The sequence below is a fragment of the Dermacentor andersoni genome, chromosome 2 (assembly GCF_023375885.2).
Source record: "Dermacentor andersoni chromosome 2, qqDerAnde1_hic_scaffold, whole genome shotgun sequence".
Lineage (NCBI taxonomy): Eukaryota > Metazoa > Arthropoda > Arachnida > Ixodida > Ixodidae > Dermacentor > Dermacentor andersoni.
In genome coordinates this window covers 224,031,203-224,050,629 of record NC_092815.1, presented here as the reverse complement: position 1 = coordinate 224,050,629, position 19,427 = coordinate 224,031,203, and the positions used below count along the sequence as shown (strand labels likewise).

The 19,427-nt window shown below is 49.8% G+C and overlaps 1 protein-coding gene and 1 pseudogene across 8 annotated transcripts in view; one reads left to right on the top strand and one right to left on the bottom strand.

Annotated features, from left to right (window-relative positions):
* The window catches only part of faf (ubiquitin carboxyl-terminal hydrolase-like faf), a 607,534-nt gene that overhangs the window by 105,596 nt on the left and 482,511 nt on the right, over window positions 1–19,427 (bottom strand). For all 8 annotated transcript variants that reach the window (XM_072286629.1, XM_072286626.1, XM_072286628.1 and 5 more), the window contains one exon: window positions 4,936–5,705. In XM_072286629.1, coding sequence (XP_072142730.1) covers window positions 4,936–5,705 — 770 coding nt within the window. The remainder of the gene's footprint in view (window positions 1–4,935; window positions 5,706–19,427) is intronic.
* Window positions 2,261–2,925, top strand: LOC140216208 (piggyBac transposable element-derived protein 4-like; annotated as a pseudogene).

Genomic DNA, 19,427 nt, shown 5'->3' with positions numbered 1-19,427 from the left:
AGTATGCTCATACAGCCGTACGGTGTATGGTACGAACCCCGCATGTATTGTACACATTCTTGTGCAGAAAGCTTTCACCGTTCTTGGTAGTTAAAATGCGGGTACCATCAACTGCAACACTGTGCTCCAGTTTCCAGGAATAAATATTACTTTTTTTTTTTTGCGCACCCTCGTATATGGCACAAGGCTTGAGCCCATGTCCAAGGATGGCTTCTTGTAACAGCATGCTCACAGTGAACCACATTTTGGCTGCTTCAGCTCTGTGGTTTAGTATGTTCCGGCAACAATGAATTGGATGAAAAACAAAGCAAGAACGAAGGTTTTCTAAGGTCGCAACACATGGTTGGAAGGACGTCGACCTTTCAGAATAAATACAGATTTATTTACTTTTTGCTTGAGCATTCGCAGCAACCAAAAAAATTGGGGCTCAAATTCATGGAAAAATAGAGTATTACCCTTACACAAGAATACAGTACAGTAACTTATACTTGCCCTCTGGTCATGGAAAGTCTACATATTATCTAAATGGCATTAAACTAATTAATTAGGATGTCTTTAGCAGTGCCTCGGTTAACTTGGAGGAACTTTCGAACGTGCCGAGCACCGCAAATATGCGATGCGAAAAGTGGTAGCGGTGCTAATGCCTGACGGAAACTGAGCCGCAGTCCACATCCCCATCAGCATGGGAACGACAATAGAACCACAGAGGAGCAAGGTAAACAGGAGCGCTAAATCGCCCAGTCAGGCCTTCCATCTTGAGCAAGACATAGGTGGCGTGGAGACTAGCACCCAGAGTGGCGTCACCAGCTAACTTCGATGCACACTAGGCAAAATGGGCTTTCTCTTTGTTGGCCAGTTCGCTTATAGAACTGTGCACGCACTTCTGCTTTTGTGTGCTAGTGAATCGCACTTGTCACCTGCTGATGTTTGAGGGATATTTTGTTGCTATTAACCCATTCGCGTCAAAAGACGGCGATTCGCCGTCCGGTGGAGAAAGGGCCGAAGTGGCAAAAGACAGCAAAACGCCGTCCGACTCAAAACCGCTAGTTATGGCAATAAATAAGAGATGGCGCCACTTGAAAGTGTTTTCTGGTTTTTGTTTACTACTTTTTACACCAGGTGGAAATAGTTGTCTGCAAGATTCTCAAATATTTGCAAGGAGAAAAGTATTTTCCAAGCCCGCGTTTCTGAGTCGAACATGGCGATGCGGCGAGGCAAGCCTCTCACGCAGGCAGAGATTGAATCGGTTCTATTTGCGAGTGATGATGACGACAGCGACGACACTGTAGCTGTAGATGACCTGCAAAGCAGTGATTCTGAAAGTGACTCGTTCGACAAGGATGTAGGCTCTGACGCCGAGTCAAACAAACCAGATGTGGATTGCGCGCCGCCTGCAAAAGCACCGAAGTTAGAAGACTGGAAGTGGAATCCGACTGACAGCGACAAGAAAGTGGAAAAGTGTTTGTTCAGTGGGAATTCAGGAATGAAGAGAACTGTTCAGTTAGCCCTCTCTGCAAATCCGACAGCTTTGACGTCGTTCAACTGCTTGATCGGCGAAGACTTCTGGCAGATAATTGCTGATGAAACGAACGCATTTGCTGTTCTAAAACAAGCTTCAGCGCCCGATCGGTCTTGGTTTCCCACAACACCAGGTGAGATGAAAGTTTTCTTCACCGTATGTGTGCTTATGGGCCAAGTCAAGAAAAACACAATTCAGTCATATTGGGCACACAGATCGGTAATTAGCACACCATTCTTCCCATCCCTGGTGCCAAGGCAGCATTATCAAGCCCTTTGTAAATACCTACATTTCTCGGACAGTAGCGGCCAAGCACAAGGGGATAAGCTGTGGAAGCTGCGCTCAGTGTTAGAGTATGTCTTGGAAGCTTTTTCCAGCTCCTATTATCCAGAAGAGCAGTTGGCAGTGAATGAGAGTCTCATGAAGTTTCGAGGCCGACTCTGCTTTGTGCAGTTCAACCCGTTGAACAGAGCACGCTTCCGTATAAAATTTTACAAGATCTGCGAATCGACCAGTGGATACGGCCTCAAATTTGCGATATACACCGGAAAGAGCGACAAGTCGCCTGCGACGGCTGGAATGTTGTGCAGCGAGGCCGTTGTTATTGAACTTGCAAGCGAGTACCTACCAAATGGCCATACCATTTTTGTGGACAATTGGTATAGTTCTCCGACCTTGTTTCTACGTGTCAAAGATTCAGGATCCAATGCTGTTGGTACAACGAGATTGCACCGAAAAAACATGTCGAAAGATTTCAAGAAATTTAACTTGCAACGGGGTGAGTGCTCCACTGTGTTTTCCCATGGCATCATGGCTGCAAAATGGCAGTACAAAAAAACCAGTGACAATGCTCTCCACTGTCCACGCTGCTGCAGACTTAACTGACTCGTGCAAAAAAACAAAAGATGGTCAACCGATCCGAAAACCTCGTGTTGTGCTTGACTATAATATAGGCATGGGAGGCGTTGACCGTCATGATCAGCAGCTGGCTTCCTTCCCTATAATGTGCAGATACGCCAAAGGATACAGGAAAATTTTATGTTGTGGATTCAGCTGTTCATAACAGCTATATCTTGTTCCAAAAAGCAACCGGAAAAAAAATGTCCTACGCGGATTGGAAGGTGGACCTTGTCGAACAGATTGTCGAAGAAACTATTTTGCCAGGATATCAGCGCAGAGGGAAACCAGCTGTGGCTCCATCACCGATGCGGCTAGAAGCTTCTGAGTGGGCGCATTTTCCTCACCAGATACTCCCCAATGCTGTGAAGGAAAATCCGTCTCGAAGATGTGTGGTCTGCAAAGCACAGGGGAAGAGAAGTGAAAGCCGTTGGGAGTGTGAAAAATGTAACGTCGCACTTCACATGCCAGAGTGTTTTAAGATTTATTATACGCGAAAGAATTTCTAATTCCGAAAATGTGTGCGTGCTTTGAGAGCAAAATAAAACCATTTTTTTTTACGCTATGACTTTTCTAGTGCAAGTTATCGCGGTTTGTTTGCAGCGACATCGGTCGCGCCGTGCACACAAAACATGTCGCGGATGGCAGCGCGCGGAACGCGGATGAAGCGACGGAAGCGAATGGGTTAAATGCATGAAAGTTTACTACAATAAGTACCAGCCAGTATGATGGCAGTGGCTGATTTGGTATGTCGGCATGTTTTTACTAAAGTTAGGTGTCTTAACAATAAACTGAAATGAAAAACTGTAGATGGTTGTCGCACATTTGTGGACATTGAGTATATTGACATGTGTACTTGTTTATTCTTTTCGGGTAAGCCCTTTTCACCGTATAACAAATTTATGTTACAGGACGTGCCTGCATGTATCAGCAGTTTCTAGAATGTTATCGATGGTTCTGTTGTCACTAAAGCTTGTGTAATCTGACTGCATGTGCGACACGAATTGTGTAGAACTGTCTGGAAGACACGCGAGCACTACCGATTACTTGGAACCTTATATGACTCGTGTATAAAACCAATGTGCTAGACCGGCAGATCAGATTTCACCGATCGTCGACCATGTTCGCCACTATTGCTGTGCTTTGAGTGCAACTTGCTTTTGTGGGCACAACTTCACGCAATAAAACGCTAGTTTTGCCATTCACAGTTTTGCTGCTTTCTTCACTGTCACTACCACATAACAATATGACTGAGAGAAAATGACATATAGCTTTTCTTAGGTGTGCATGTTTTTGTTTCTTGTATGTGTTCCCAAACTGCAAGTTATGGCATGCCTGTGTCTTGGCCTGGTTCAGCTGGCATGCTGCGGCATGATGCCTATGATCAGGCTGATATCTCCAGCTACAATTAAGCATTTCAGGTGTGCTTACCACAGACTGCTATTTGGTAGCTGCAGTGCTCTAAACTAAGACCGGGCACACCGTAGAGAGCATTGTTGGGTTTGGAAACTCGGCTTAAAACAAGTGCAATTTTTATGCAAGTCATGAGCAACAACGTAGTAGCCAGGATGGTGGCATGCAAGGCTTAGACTGCTGGCAAGCACCACCCTCATCACAAGCCAGTTGCTGCAGCTCTTCGTTCGGACAGCACGCCACCACCCGTTAGCACTGGAACTGTGACGGAACTCATGGAATGAATGGGCTGACCACGTGTCTACCAGCTACAGTCGCAATCGAATAATGCATCACAATGCTAGTCTGTTTCATGTGGAGACAATGGCAAAAGCATGCCCTCCTGCTGTTTACATATCTGAAAGGGCTCTCGACACAGTCATTTCTCGGCACCGATCTGCGAGCAGCAAGCACATTTGGCGCCAACCACTAGGGAGGAAAGAAAGCGAGGATGGTGCCTCCAAGAGCCACAAGAGAGGAGGTTAGTGGAGGCAGCCTTTTGTCAAATACTTTAGTTGGCTGTGCCAAATGCAGTGCTAGATAGGACAGTCAGCACGCCTTTCTATTGTACTATGTGGCTAGGACGCTTTGCACTTCTGCAGCTTTAGCCTAGTGTGACCTGTGTTTTGCAGAACTGCATGGTCACCCTCTGCGATTGTGTCTGTGGTGACAACGGATTCATCTGCAAAGGTTGCAGTGAGCAGCAGTTTTGTTTCGACTCAGGCCCATGCTCTGTTACACACACACCGAAAAACATCTGAGGATGAAGCGTGATTTCACCATGGCCTGCACTGTGGCATCAAACCTGCCAGCTACATCGTCATGGATGCACTAGCCCACTGGCAATAACATAATTAGGACGTGCATGCCGTAGTGAAATGAATCTCGACTCGAATTAAGATGCTGGTTTTGCAAGCCGGCCGCACTTGAAATATTCTAAGAAACAAATACTAGATAATCAATTTCCAAATAGAATTATTCAACTTGTATAGTAAATATAAGTATTGCAATTTCATCATAACATTGAAGATTTTCTAATACTATTGAAGGTCACAAGATGAGCCCACCTGGTGTAGATGTAGGAGTAGTAGTGGCCCCCAGAGGCCTGTCCACTGTGCACCACAATGCCCGTCAGGCGGTAGCGGGTGGCACCCAGCTCACTCTCGGCCGCCTCCTCGTCCATGAGCTCACCCTCAAGTCGGGCCAGGCCCCGCACCGTGTACGGCTCCATGTCCAGCTCCCGGGGAAACTCAAAGTAGTCGTTGAACTTGATGGCACACTCGCGCTCCCAGTCATAGTCGAAGCGCTTTAGCTGGATGGCCAGGATCGGGGGCAGGCGCTTGATGCACAGCCGCTTGACCGTGTCCACCTTTTTGTTGCACTTGTCGCAGTGGTAGGCATTGGCACCTTCCAGGAGGTCCCCCTTGACATACTGTTCGAGTGAGTCGAGCAGGTTGCTGTGGTTGCGAATGTCAATGTTGAGGGTGGTGAAGGACTCCTCTCGTGAGTACCGGTGTGGGCAGCCGCGACAGATTTTCTGGTCGGCAAAGGTGCCCCCCAGGGCCTTGGCCAGCAGGCAGGGGGCACCAAGTGCCTTAAGGGCCTCGTCCAGCGAGTCCACCAGAGAGTTGAAAAACTCGAGTGCGTCATGCTGTTCCCGCAGGTTCACCGGTTCACCCCACAGCTTGAAGTGGCGCCAGAATCCACGTGGAACATAGTACTGCAGCTGCGATGCTGCCAGGTGCCCAAACACTGCCTGCACCTGTTTGAGCACACCCAGGTGGTAGTCGCGGCGGTGCTCCTCCCGGCCGTCCTCGCAGGGACGCACGGCTGCCTCCTGCATGGAGTTTCAAAGAACACTACAACAGGCGCCATCACTGCACCATCCGACGAGGCACCTGCTGAGCTACCCAAAGCAGAGTGGAACTTGCCTGCCGTTCCGAATCATGATTACCCATGACGTGACATGTCAAATTGTTTTCACCAACGACAGTCCCAAGATTAGGAACAAGGCTCATTATTTACAATGTTGATTTGCCAATAGCATACAACAGTTAAAATTCCACAGAATTTGGGAGAAAAATACGATGCACTCAGCTTCCGTGGCAAGTCGAGTTGGAATAGCATGCCAGTAGTGGTTACATCCCACGGCGGATGCCGACTTGGCATTAGATTGTCAGGTTTATTAGGTCTGACTCGCGCTTTCTGTGCCTTACAACTTCCGCAACACCACCCGCCACCGTCTACACACACACACACACACTCTGTGGAGGGATGCCATCGCACCCTGCGTCTTCCGCTACCACACCCTGGGTGCGCCACATACTCTCCCCTCCCCCCCCCCCCTGCTATGGATGGATGTTCGCGGCTGCGACCACACCCAGGGGGCACCACATACTCTGTTCCCTATAGATGGATGTCCTCACAGCCTGCCTACCCCCTTGAAACATGAAGCCCCCACTGACCATGGAGATGGTATTTAACGAGTTGGTTAGCACGGGCCTCGCCACAAGCTTTCCCAGTCCGTGGGTGGACGACCTTGAAGGTGTTTGCACCAACAAGCTCGCATATGCGGAATGGACCCTTGCGTATGGCGCCAGCTTTGATGAGCTGCCCCTTGCGGCATCGCTGAGTACGTGGGTTTCGCGCAGGACAAGGTCGCCTTTCTCCAATGTCGTGGCTCGGCGTCGTCACTCGTAGCGTTGCTTTCGGGCACGCCAAACATGTTGCTGATGCTGCCGTGCGGCATCCATGATCTCTGCCAAATGGGACTGAAGTTCTGCTGCGAATGCATGGGAAGCTTACACGGCAGGCTCGGCATCTTGCTTGTTTTCAGCAGGCTGCCACATGGCACGGAGTTCTCGGCCATAGCAGAGCAGGGCTGGGGTGTATCTGCTGGCAGCACTTACTGCAGTTCACATTGCAAAGGCAAGCTTGGAAGTTCCAGTTTTTGTGCTCAGTGCAGTATGCATGAAGGCACTGCTTCACGGTGCCATTGTGCTGCTCAACCATCTGCCCGGCTTGCCTGTAGGGCCCCGTGTGGCACTCTGAGATGCCCAGTCGCCTAAGCAGGTTCTTTCATAACCTACCAACAAAGGGCTTTCCGTTATCATTAAAAATGGCAGTAGGTAGCCTATGTCTGCAGATGAAGTTTTCCACATGGCTGACGATTTGCTTGTGTCGTTGCTGCACAAAAAGGGAGAAAGGCTCAATGAATTTGGTGAATTTGTCGACAATGACTAGCAAGTGCTTGTGCTCGCAAGGGCTTGCAGATAACGGCCCCATCAGGTCAACAGTTAGTTGTTTCATTGGTGCTGCAGGCCACTGACTGGCCATAAGTCCCTGGGGTTTGCGAAGCTGTGCTTTTGACCTCTGACAGACTGAACAACCACAGACGTACTTGGATACGTTGCTGCTGATACCCAACCTCACAAACTTCTCTCTGATGTGCTGCAGCATCTAAAGAATCCTGCGTGGGCACTTGTTGGGTGGTCGTGGGCCATTTGCACAGCCAAGGGGTGAAGGTGTATGGGCAACCATGCTACTATACGGTCACCGTGACATTGTATCGGAAGTCCTGATGACTTGAGATGGAATGTAGATGCCAGGTCTTTGGCTGAATTGCCCAAAAGGGGCACCACATTGTTCCTGTGCCAGTTTCTCCACACTGTTTGTGACACTGAGGCCCTCAATGGTGGCCAGCAGGCAATTGTCAAATGTGACGGAGCCTTCGTAAGTGTCCAAGTTAAGTGGGAAAAAGTCTCTCAGGCAGGCTTTCAGTGACTGTCTTGAGGTCTTGTTCAACAGGTGCCCTGCTTGGGGAATCAACAGGGACGTTGGCCTTCCCATGACGGTGCTGCTTAATTCTGCACTGAAACCCTTGAAAGCAGAGCACCCAGTGCCGCACACAAGGAGATGCCTGCTCAGCCGTGAACATCCACGCCAACAATGTGTGATCGTAGTGCATTTCAAATTCAGTACATTCCAAATAAGGTTGAAATTCCTCCACAGCCCAAACAATGGCCAAGCACTCCCACTTCTGGACTGTGTAATTATGCTCTGAATCTGACAAGCTTCTGCTAATGAACGAAACTGGCCTGAATAAGTCCTGATGTTGTAGCAGCACCGCTGCTATGGCGACGCTGCTGGGATCTTTTTCAATTACAAATGGTGTGTTGAGGTCTGGTAAGCTCAGAACTGCCTCTTTGCCAGCACTGCTCTGAGAGTCACAAATACCCATTCTTTAATGCTCGTTGACTGTCATTTCTGTTGCCGCTTCAGCAAGTTGGTCAATGGCCTAGCAGTGAGAGAAAACTGCGAAAGAAAGTTGCTGTAATATCTGACCAGGCCAAGAAATGCCTGCAGTTGCTTGATGTTGGATGGCCGTGGGTACTCTGCCACTGCGCACACGTTCTCTGGTTCTGGTCGGCACTCTCCTCGAGAAATGACGTGACTAAGAAAGGTGAGGGACTGTATGCACAGCTGTACCTTGGTGGGATTAATTGTAAGCCCCGCGTCCTTGACGCGCTCGAGGACTTTGCGGACATGTACCAGGTGGTCTTCTATAGTTGGAGAGTACACCAAGACATCATTGAGAAACGCCATGGCAAATTTGTGGTTTACGCCATCGGGAACTTTGTCATTAAAGTCTGGAATGTGGCTGAGCCCCAAGCCACACCAAAAGGTGTGGCTTGGGGCTCCCACAAATCTTTTGTGAGAATTTGAGTTCACAAATCCTTGTGAACTCAAAAGTGCCCCCGTGACACATGAATGCCATCTTTTCAACATCTTGTTCCCACAATGAAATTTGGAAGAACCCCTGAGACAGGTCAAAGCTTGTAAACCATTGGGCATTACCCAGCTGAACCAACAGCCAATCAGTGTGAGGCATTGGGTACACTGGTACTCTAGTGCAAGAAATCAAGGGTCTTAGTCAATAGCCATGCAGTAGCATTCAAATCTCTTTCCCACCAGGACCGGTGCACTTGTTGCAGCTACTTATGCTGCACCTGCATCCAACATCTCATCTAAGCAGGCGTCCATGATGCATTGTTCTTTTTTTTTTATTGACTAGATGCAGCTTTGTACACACTGAAGAGCTGTCACTGGTGTCAATAGAGTGCTCAATGAGCATGGCACAACCAGGCAACCTTGTTAACAGCCCCTCATACTCTCTCAGCAGACCCCCAAACTCGTCCACTATTTCTGCCTGTTGTCCTGAGTTATCGACTGTTGCATGCCACAGTGTCTGGCTCCTGCTTGAACAGCCTTCCAAGGCAATTGGAATCCTCCATTGGATGTGGGGCAACTTTTTCGTCAGGTTTAGCAAATGGGACAACAGGCTGTGGCTCCATACCTATAGTCTACCCTCCCAAAGCAATGTGTACGGACATGCCAGTGGCTATCCCTGTCAAGCACAATGTCCTGGCACAGGTCAGACAGCCAAAGAAGCTTTTGAACCCGGGATCTCTCATCCCACTTTATTCTGCATTTGGTGGCCATGGAGCTTTGATACCAACCTGATGCCAGGCAAAGTTTTCGAGTTTCGCGTTTCTTCTTTGCTCCCGAAGAGCACGCCGCACTGGTGGTCAGTAGACAAAGGAGACTCATGCTGGACTCAATGTCTAGCAGGGTGCGGAATGTCGTACTACCTATTCGAACGTCCAGGAGTGGCTCCTTCCTTCTGGCTGCAGATGCAAATTGCATAGTGGTGTTGTAGGCACCCGCCGGACCAGTACCTACTGGTGCCCGTTTCCTGAGCACTGCGCCTGGAAGTGCCCGGGCTGGTCGCACTGGAAGCAAACGGCATGGTCCTGGTGCTGTCCACTCATGCACTTGTGTGCAATGTGGCCGACACTACGACATCATCGGCAAACAATTTGGTTTGGTGCTGCTGGGGTCAACGTCCTGTTGGTGGTTAGTATGTTGGCACGTCGATAGGTTGAGCTTGAACTATGGAGCACTGGTCCCGATGGTACGAAGGCTGCACTGCTGTGGGGTGAAGAGGCCACGTGCATCCAAGCGTCCAACTGGACGTGGCATTTTGTGTGTTCGGCGCAGAGATGAAAGCTGCCGTGTACTGAGGCGCTGCCATTAAGTCAGGAATGCCGTGTGCTGAATATGCCAAGTCATGCGCGACTTGGTTTATTTTGGGTGGCACAGACGAATATCCTAGCCGGCGCCGCGCTCGCTCCATGAGGTTGTCGGCCGCAGCTGCCAGTGCCTTCAAGCATGGGTAGGTAGACCCCGCTGTGAAGTCCTGCAGCTGAGGGTGCATTTGGGCGCAGGACTCGGTCCACCTTCACTGACTCGGCCACTTCCTTGCCTTATCCTATTGCAGTAGGCTGCCACCCCATATACAAACAATTTTAAAGGGCCCCTGAAACGGTTCGGACAAATTTTGTAGGCGCATAGGGTACAGCTTAAGTAGAACATTCGCACCACAATTTAAGTGAAGCGTTACGTATTAATAGAGTTACAAGCGATTAGAAGTTACCCTCCTCCCTAGCCATGCCTTTCCTCCTCAACTCGCTCGCCGAGCGAGCGGCGCTAAGCTCCGCCTTCACTGGTCCTGCGTCACGATGCAACGTCACATCGTCCACTTCCGGTTGTTGGAGCACGCCTCCTCCCGCGCGAGACCTCTCCGCTAGCCGCTTGGCCGTCGACCCCAAGCGAGAGCCATCGAAGCAGCGTGCGTTGCGAGCATTCTGTCGTAGCGCCGAAGGTGGCCGGTATTCCGGTAACCACAGGCAAGCTGGTCATTTCGGCAAATGACTGGAGGCATAAACTCAAGCTGATGAAGGAACTTCAGAGTAGACGTACGTGAGCATGCAGCCTGATCGGTCTGCACGGTCCAGACACTTGTTGGCGCAGCGCTTAACCAGTCAAACGAAGCGCTAATATTGCTCTAACCAAGTGTAAAACATTTTAAACATTTATAAGAACAACGTGTTGATGATTACACTCCTGCGAAAAATACACACCAGCAGCAAAGAAGAATGCACTTCGTTGCTGCTACTGTGTATGGTTGAGCTCTGTGCCACCAGGTGGCTGCACCGTGCAGACCATTCACATTTACCTTTCTGCTCATCTCATGGCTCATCCCGGCACAGTCAAGCGGCCAGACCCTGTCCCCTTGCGCTTGTGTTTGCCCTAATACCGGACTTGCGAAACGCTATTGCGTTAGTAATCTTCCGCTGTAAAGTGACGGCCACAAACACGCAAACCCTGGCGCCTATCGGATAGCCGCAGTCCGATGCGCAGCAGCCAGTTCGCTCGTATGCTGCCTTGCAGAGGGACACGATTTCGCAACTTCACATCTTTCCAGTCGCTACGTCTGCAGCCCACAACGCAACAAGGGTGATTCATCGTGCTCACGAAAAGACTGATCGACACTGACGGCGGAGCTCTCGTCAAAGACTGCGCACGTTGTAACACAAGCAGACGACACTTGCTGTGTGCCGGAAGTGCTCAAGTGTACTAAAAAACTATTCTTGTGTATTCTCTTTAAGTTATTTTCTTTTTACAAAAACAAAGTAACTAACATTCCAACTATTACGAGCATCATTTGTTCACCATAAAGTTGGAAAAATTATCGACCACGCGCCCTGGTCAGCCAATCAGATAGCTCGCCCATGTGACGTCATATGGGTTATTTGCATCATATGGGTAGGGGCGGCTTAAAATTCCGCCGAGCAGTGCGCTGCGATCGACAGCGATGTGCATTTTTAAAACCTTATAATAAATTACACGCTTTACGCAGAGCACTTGGATGTGTCAATTAATGATCAGAAGGACCTACTCTAACGACTCAGTACGTTTGTAGAAAATCGCCAAAATCGTTTCAGGGTCCCTTTAAGTTCTCCTTGGGGGTGTGCGTCGGTCCAACTTCTCTTTAAGTCGCGGCTTCTTGTCAACAGAAGCAAACTCCTTCTTGAAGGCTTCGGCAAATGCCACGTCGAACGGCCTGACGAAGCGGTACCCCAGTTTGGAACTCCCATCCAGGATGGATGCGATGACGCATCTGACACGGTCTTCACCAGGAATGTCCGCGACCACACCAACGTTTTCCACCTTATCAAGTAACTCCTGCGGCCACTGCACGTCATGGAATCACTGGAATCGTGGCACCACTGCTGGCGTAGTCACTCTCGTTGAACGCATTCCGGTGTACCGGTGTGAACAAAGGAAGCTACCACGTTTGCTTCGGTGATCGGAGCAGATGAGGTCAAGGAAGTTGAGAAGGTTGAGTTCGGTGCTACCATTAGCACTTGTCGCACTTGCGTTGCCAAGTGCTCCCGTTCTATTGGTGACCCGCCTGTTTGTTTTAGAAGCATCTGCACTAGATTTAGCGTGGAAGCCTGGGCTTGTTGGTGATTCATTAGAAAAAGGACACAGCACAAAATAAAGACAAGGACATGAGAGAGCGACATGCACACAGCACTGACTTTTTATTTATAACAGTTATTTTATAACAGTTTATTAATGAAGCAATGAAGAAATAAATCTGTAGGATGCTACCATGCGCAATGTGAGAATGATCGGCAAAAAATCTGGAATATCATTTGCAATGCTGATAATGATAGCCGCGTACTTACAGAGCACACGAAATGCTTGCCATTGAAACCCCGTTAAGATATGCGATTTCCCGAGATGAAAGTGGAATCGAAGGAGAGCTGAGGCACGAGCTATCAAACAACCTAATGAAATCTACTTCAATGATTTCACACGTCATCTGTGAACTATGTTAAGCCAGCACTTCGCTTTTTTCAAAGTAGGGCTTACACCCGTGATCACGGCAATGAATACCTGGATGGCCCTGTACCATGTTGTACACATTGTTATGAGACGTTCATTGAAGCACCTTCCTGTCTGTCCCACATACTTTTTTCCACACATGCCTTCTGAAGGTCCACTGCATGTCCAACGCGCGGACCTGGCATTTTCAACCAGTTTCCAATGGTTTAGGTTTTGCTTCTCTCGTAAAATCCTGGCAAGAGGCGCTGCCGGTGTCGCTGCGCAGTTATCGAAAGTCACTCCCATGGCGTCATCCCACGCTGTTGCGTCGCGAGAAAAGCATTGTGCTCGAAACTATGCTGCACTCGGACTTAAATTTAGTGATGAGGACTCGAGTTATGATTCCGTAGATGACAGCAAAGCAGATTCAAGCTCCGACAGCGAGGATGTTTTGAGTCAGCATGGGACATCCGCAACTGTTCATCGGCGAGTATCTTTTACAGCCTTGAGCGGTCTTCTTCTTTGTGCGCGCTTATCTACTGATCTTTTGCACGATCTGAGAGATACCTCGCTTGGTTATGACGTGCTGCCATCGGTAGCAACGAAACTTCCATTCACGCCAAGAAGACCTCCCATAGCACATCTCAGCCCAGCACTACGGATCAGTGCAAGACAATTTAGAATAGTGTGGGATTTCTTTCTACTCTTCCTCTCTGCAGAGGTGATAAAGACCACCAGCAAAAATGCAAACAGATATGTTTGAATGCATAATGTTGTAGTTGCCCAGCTATGCTGAGTGCAATCGGTCCTGGAAGACGTGCATGACTCTAAATGAACTGGCGAAGTACGTTCCTTGGACTTCTCATCAGACCATCCTCAGAAGATGCCGAAAAAGTGCAACTGCAAAATGTGTTACAATGACCACAAAGTTGAACAAAAACCAGACGTTTTGTGGGAAAAGTGTGGAGTGCACCTATGCTTCACAATATCCAGGAACTGCTTCACCGCATGGCATGAGCGATGAACTGGTCTTAGTTTCAGTTGTGTATCCGAAGAACAGCGATGTACTGAGCATTTACTTTTTCAGACGCTGTTCTTGAGTTATTTATCTTTGAAATGTATATTCTGAATTTCCTTTGATATTAATGTTATTGTAGATATTATGTTTTTTTATTGTTTTTATGAACTAGCTGCAGAAATGTTGCTTTCTAGAATTATCTTTTACATAATAAATTTTGTTGTTTGGCAACGTATGTTTTTGGAAAGAGCATTTCAATATGCACAATATGCTATGCTGCAATTTGTGCTGGAATATTATTTGTAGCAGTAAATAATATTTTTCCGAGACCTACAAAAATATACCATTTTCTTGCAGTAATGAAAGAGTTCAAGTTGCTGCTGTATCACTGCAAATTCAATCCACTAGAGCTAGTCTGGCGCCAAGTGAATGCGGCACTAATAGCGCAACATTCAAGCCTGACGATGTGCAAAAGCTTTTGCACGCCGGTATTGACTTAGTAAGCGAGGAAAACTGGAGGCGGAACTGGGCTCACGTGGAAAAAATCTAAAACGAATTATGGGACAGGCATGGCGAAATTGACAATATTAAGAGCCTGAAATTCGACATTGGCTCAAACCCAAGCATAAGCTCCAAAGGTAGTGAAAGTTAGGCAAGTGCATGGGAAGATATACCCTGAGTGTTTTGCTTCTCTTTGTGTTCTACTGGCCAAGGGTGCTTACAGACGAAACTTTTTTCCGATTTTCCCAGCAGCTCTCTTTGTGCTCTCGCTTTTGTCGGTACTTGTTATCTTGTCAAACTCTATGTTATAGTTCATATCCATATTCTCATTTGTGTCTCGTAACAATATTGTCTGCTGCTGACTGGAGGCATCATGAAAAAAAAAAAGTGCATTGAAGCTTCTCAAACATTACTCTGCTCATAAACTTTTAATTTTGTAATTAGCTCATTGTACCTTCAGGTCACTATTTCAAATAGCATGAGTATATCAGCTGCATCTCTGACAAAACTGACATGTCCTTACAGAAACAAAGCAAAATATAAAGCTGTGGCACGTGCTACATAATCATCAATTACGACATGACTATTTCTTGCACTGAAATGTTCCCCAAAGGTTAGTTTATTTATCTAAGGTCAAAACAACTCTGACACCATCGATTGGCTATTAGAAATACTCGCTGAATTATCTTTGTCTGCCGTCAAACATGCACAGGAGCTATGGAAGGTTGACCAACCGAAAGTAAAATCTAAACGCACGCCAAACCAGACTACTTCGCGTAGGTGTACATGTGTAGAAGCTCTGCCCCCATAGCCTTCCCTGCACACCCAGGAAAAGTTGTCTGCGAGTAGGCAAAACTAGCGCCGCTTCATTGAAAGGTGGTACCTAATGCCAGGCAATAGCAATCGTCCCGTGTGATGTGTGTGCCGCGTGTCACCTACTAAGCGCACACCAGGAGCAAGGTCCTTCACTGTGCTGGAATGCTTACTGGTGGCAGTATCCTTGGGCGATCACTTTGTGACGCGCAAGACCCGCGGCAAGCCAGCCCAAGACCCATGACGAGGAGCCGCGGTTCTCGGAGGCCAGGCGCGGGATCGACGGTAGTTGACTGAGCGACGAACAGGTGGCGTGAGTGCGGGGAGGACAGCGGCGCGAGCGTGCGGGAGGAGTGTGGTTGTGTGGTGCGGAAGGTTGGCGTGCCGGAAAATAAAGCGGTAGTTCGGGACCACGTGTGGCGTGTCGTCGATCGTGACAAGTGGGGGCCCGTCCGGGATCTACGTGAACATGGAGACAGTGGACGTTCCCGAACAATTGGTACAGCATCTGCTGGGGCAGACGAGCGGATCTACCATGGAACGCGAGCAAATCGCGGCAGCTGTCAGACAAAGACTGATGGCGGCCGAGGCAGTGCCTATGGGTTCTACGACAACGGCGGCGGCGGTTCAACCGGTGAGCGACTGCGCTCCGCGCTCCACAGGAGGTCAGCCAGGTCAGCCTCCAAGGTTTAAGGGGTTCAACGACCATCAGTCCCCCGAGGAATTTTTGGACCGGCTTGAAACGTTTTGTTTGGTCAGCGGTGTCGCAGCTGACAAGAGGCTTACGCACATTGTGCCTGCTGCGCTGGAAGGTAGCGCGAAGTTGTGGTGGCGATTCGTGAACTCGTTTGCGTCGTGGGAGGAGTTCACTGCGGCGTTTATTGCGGAATTCTCCTCCATTGACGCGAAGCGCCGCTTGAAACAAGAGCTGGAGCACCGGACGCAACATCCCCAAGAAAATTTAAAGGAATTTATTTATACCATCGCGGCCTACTACGACCGGATTGGCGGCGAAGTGCCCGAGTCGGAAAAGGTTGACCGCGTGCTGCGGCAGATGCACCCGCAACTCCAGGATCTGGTGGAGGGAAGACAGTTCGGCAGTCTCGCGGAGTTGGCGAAGGCCGCTGACGGTCTCATGGAGCGTTTCTGGAGGCGCATGCAGTACAAGCCACCACCACCCCCGACTGACCAAGTCGCGAGAGACTTGGCCTTCCAATCGACTATAAACGTGGCCGGCGTGCCGGGAACACAACCCGGAGGGTTGATCACAGCGGCTGCCGCGCCGTTCCAGTATCCGCCGGCGGCATCCCCCTGGCCGTTGCACCCCGCGGCGATACAGCCCTCCTACCACCGAGACCAATTGCACGGATTGGCCGCATTCGCCACAAGGACGCCACATCTCTCAACGCCGTCACAGCACCAAAGGTACCAGCCGCGTGACCAAAGAGAATTCAACTGCCATCGCTGCGGAGGCGTCGGTCACATGGCCCGCGAGTGCCCTACAGGTCGGCGTGGCGGCCCACCCCGCTGCTACCAATGCAACGGGATCGGACATATCCGCTCTCAGTGTACGGGAAACGGGGGACGGTAGGTGCTGCACCGGCAAGCACCTACGAGACTGCGCTGCAAGTAGCGGCCTTGGCCGGCAACAAGGAGCCTCTCCTGGAAGTGCAGATCGGGAGGACGACGTTCCAGGCCCTACTGGACACAGGCTCGAGTGTGAGCTTGCTTGGATTGCCGGCGGCAAGGGTAGCGGTCGAGGCGGGCGCCAAACCCAAGACACAGGAACAAGCACTCCGCCTGGCAACAGGTTGGTCTCAGTCGACGACTTCCCTCAAGTGCAAAATAAAGTGGGCCACAAGCAGCCGCAATCAACGCTTCCTGTGTGTGCCAGACTTGTGTCGGGACATTGTGCTGGGCAGAGATTTTTTAACAGCAACAGGCATCTCTTTACATGTATCGCTGGGTGGGTGGACGATTGGAACCGATCCACAGTGCATGGTGCCATTTGCTAAGCGTGAAAAGGACCCAGCGACAGCACTTGCAATAGAAGATGGAGAGTCGTACCACTTGCACAGCCTCTTTGAAGAAGTGCTTGTAGTTCCAGGCATAGAGAACATGCATCAGGCTGGCACCAGGGAACTACACCCAAGCATGAGTAAAGTTCTCGATGACTTTAACCATCTGTTTACTACAGTTGCGGGATGTACCACCCTGGCTCAGCACCTCATTGACACGGGGGACAGTGCGCCCGTGAGATGCAAGCTACGTCCAGTGAATGCGAAGAAGCAGAAGATCATTGAGGGCTGTGTGGATGACCTCCTACAACAGGGCCTTATAAGACGAAGCACCAGCCCATGGACTAGCGCCCCAGTGCTCGTTGCAAAGAAGTCTGGAGGCTACCGGCTCGCTGTGGACTACCGTCCGTTAAATGCACGCACCCGAGTACCTGCCTACCCAATGCCTCGAACTGACTGGCTGCTAGCGCAGTTGGGCCGAGCAATGTGGTTTTCCAGCTTTGATCTCTCCCAAGGGTTTTTCCAAATTCCTGTTTGCAAGGCTGACATAGCTAAAACGGCCTTCATTTGCCATCAAGGTACATTTGAATTTACGAGGATGCCCTTCGGGGTGGCAGGTGGTCCAGCAACTTTTCAAACCCTAATGGACCGGGTGCTGCAGGGAATCAATCACCACTTTGCTATGGCATTTTTAGATGATGTCCTTGTATACTCAGAGACACTGGAGAAACATGTTGAACATGTAAGGGAAGTGCTACAACGCATTGAGGGTGCTGGCCTTACGATTAATCCAGATAAAGTACAGGTCTGCCGTCAGTCCCTCAAGTTTTTAGGTCACATCATCTCCCCTGGGCAGTGCAGACCAGATGAGGACAAGGTGCGTGCAGTGCTGGATTACCCTAGACCCAGTACAGTTAAGCAGCTGCAAGCCTTCCTGGGACTTGCCGGCTACTATAGAAGCTTCATCCCTCACTTTTCACTGACGGCACATTCACTGACCAACCTTTTGAAGAAGAACGAGCCATGGCAGTGGGAGGAGTGCCAAGAACAGGCTTTCACTGCACTCAAGCAGGCCTTAGCTCAGGATGCTGTTATAAGCCTCCCAGATCTAAATCGACCCTTTGTGGTGGAGACAGATGCAAGTGGCATTGGCATTGCAGCTGTGCTGCTGCAGGCTGGCCCTGATGGTCTGCAGCCTGTTTCCTTCATTAGCAGAGTCCTTACAGCAGCCGAGAGCCATTATACTGTCCAGGAGTGGGAATGCCTGGCAGTAGTCTGGGCAGTGGACAAGTTCAGGGCATATCTTGAATTTACGGAGTTTGAAATACACTGTGACCACTCCTCCCTGGCATGGATGTTTCATACCGACCAAGCTTCACCCAGGGTCAAGCGTTGGGTTCTTCGGCTGCAGGGCTTCAACTGCCGAATCAAGCACAGACGAGGGCTGGCAAACATACCCGCTGATGCCTTGAGTAGAGCCCCTCTCCAGTGTGAAGACAACCCAAGTGACAACCTACATGAGACGCTGTTCCCCATTGCTGCTCCAGAACCTGAAGGCAAAATTACATTTGATGAAGTAGCTGTGGCCTCGGAGGTTGACTCTTCGCTGCTGAGTGACACAACACAGCTGGTACAAGAACAGGCTCGTGATGACCGCCTCTTAAAGCTGAAGGCAGTGGTCCAAGGGACTCAGCTCCCAAGTTCGGACCCTGATCATCGCCTCTTTCGTGATCTGGCCGAAACAACGGAACTGCAGCCAAGCGGATTGCTGGTTCAGCAAAGAGGCAACCACAAGGTAGCGTGGTTACCTAGTCACTTGCGGCAGCTGGCACTGAAGGTGGCCCACGACCATCCCACTGCAGGCCATGCTGGATTTTTCAAAACTCTGAGGCGTGTGGCTGCACGATTCGTCTGGCTGGGCATGCGAGCAGATATATCAAAGTATGTGCAGTGCTGTACTGTCTGTCAGCGCACAAAAGCTCGGCGCAAGAAACCAGAGGGCCTCATGAGCAGTCAGTGGGCAACATCACCCATGGAAGAGCTCAGTGTTGACATTATCGGGCCCTTGCCATCTACACCCCGGGGCCACAAATACTTGCTGGTAGTTATTGACAAATTTACGAAGTTCCCAGAGCTTTTCCCTCTACGAGCAGCAACAAGTGCGAAAATACTGGAGTGCATGGTGCAAGTCTTCTGCCGCCATGGCACACCTGTGGCCATCACCAGTGACAATGGCAAGCCCTTTGTTAGCACACTATGGCGCAACCTCTTGAAACACTGGGGCATCAAAGATCGCCACACAGTGCCTTACCGGCCGGCTGGCCAAATGGTGGAGCGTCACAATGGCACAATTAAGCAGTGTCTACGGGCATACTGCTCCAACCACAAAGACTGGGACCGGCACATACCTGAGATCGCCCTTGCCATGCGTACTGCCGAGAGTGTTGTCACCGGATATACTCCAGCATTGTTG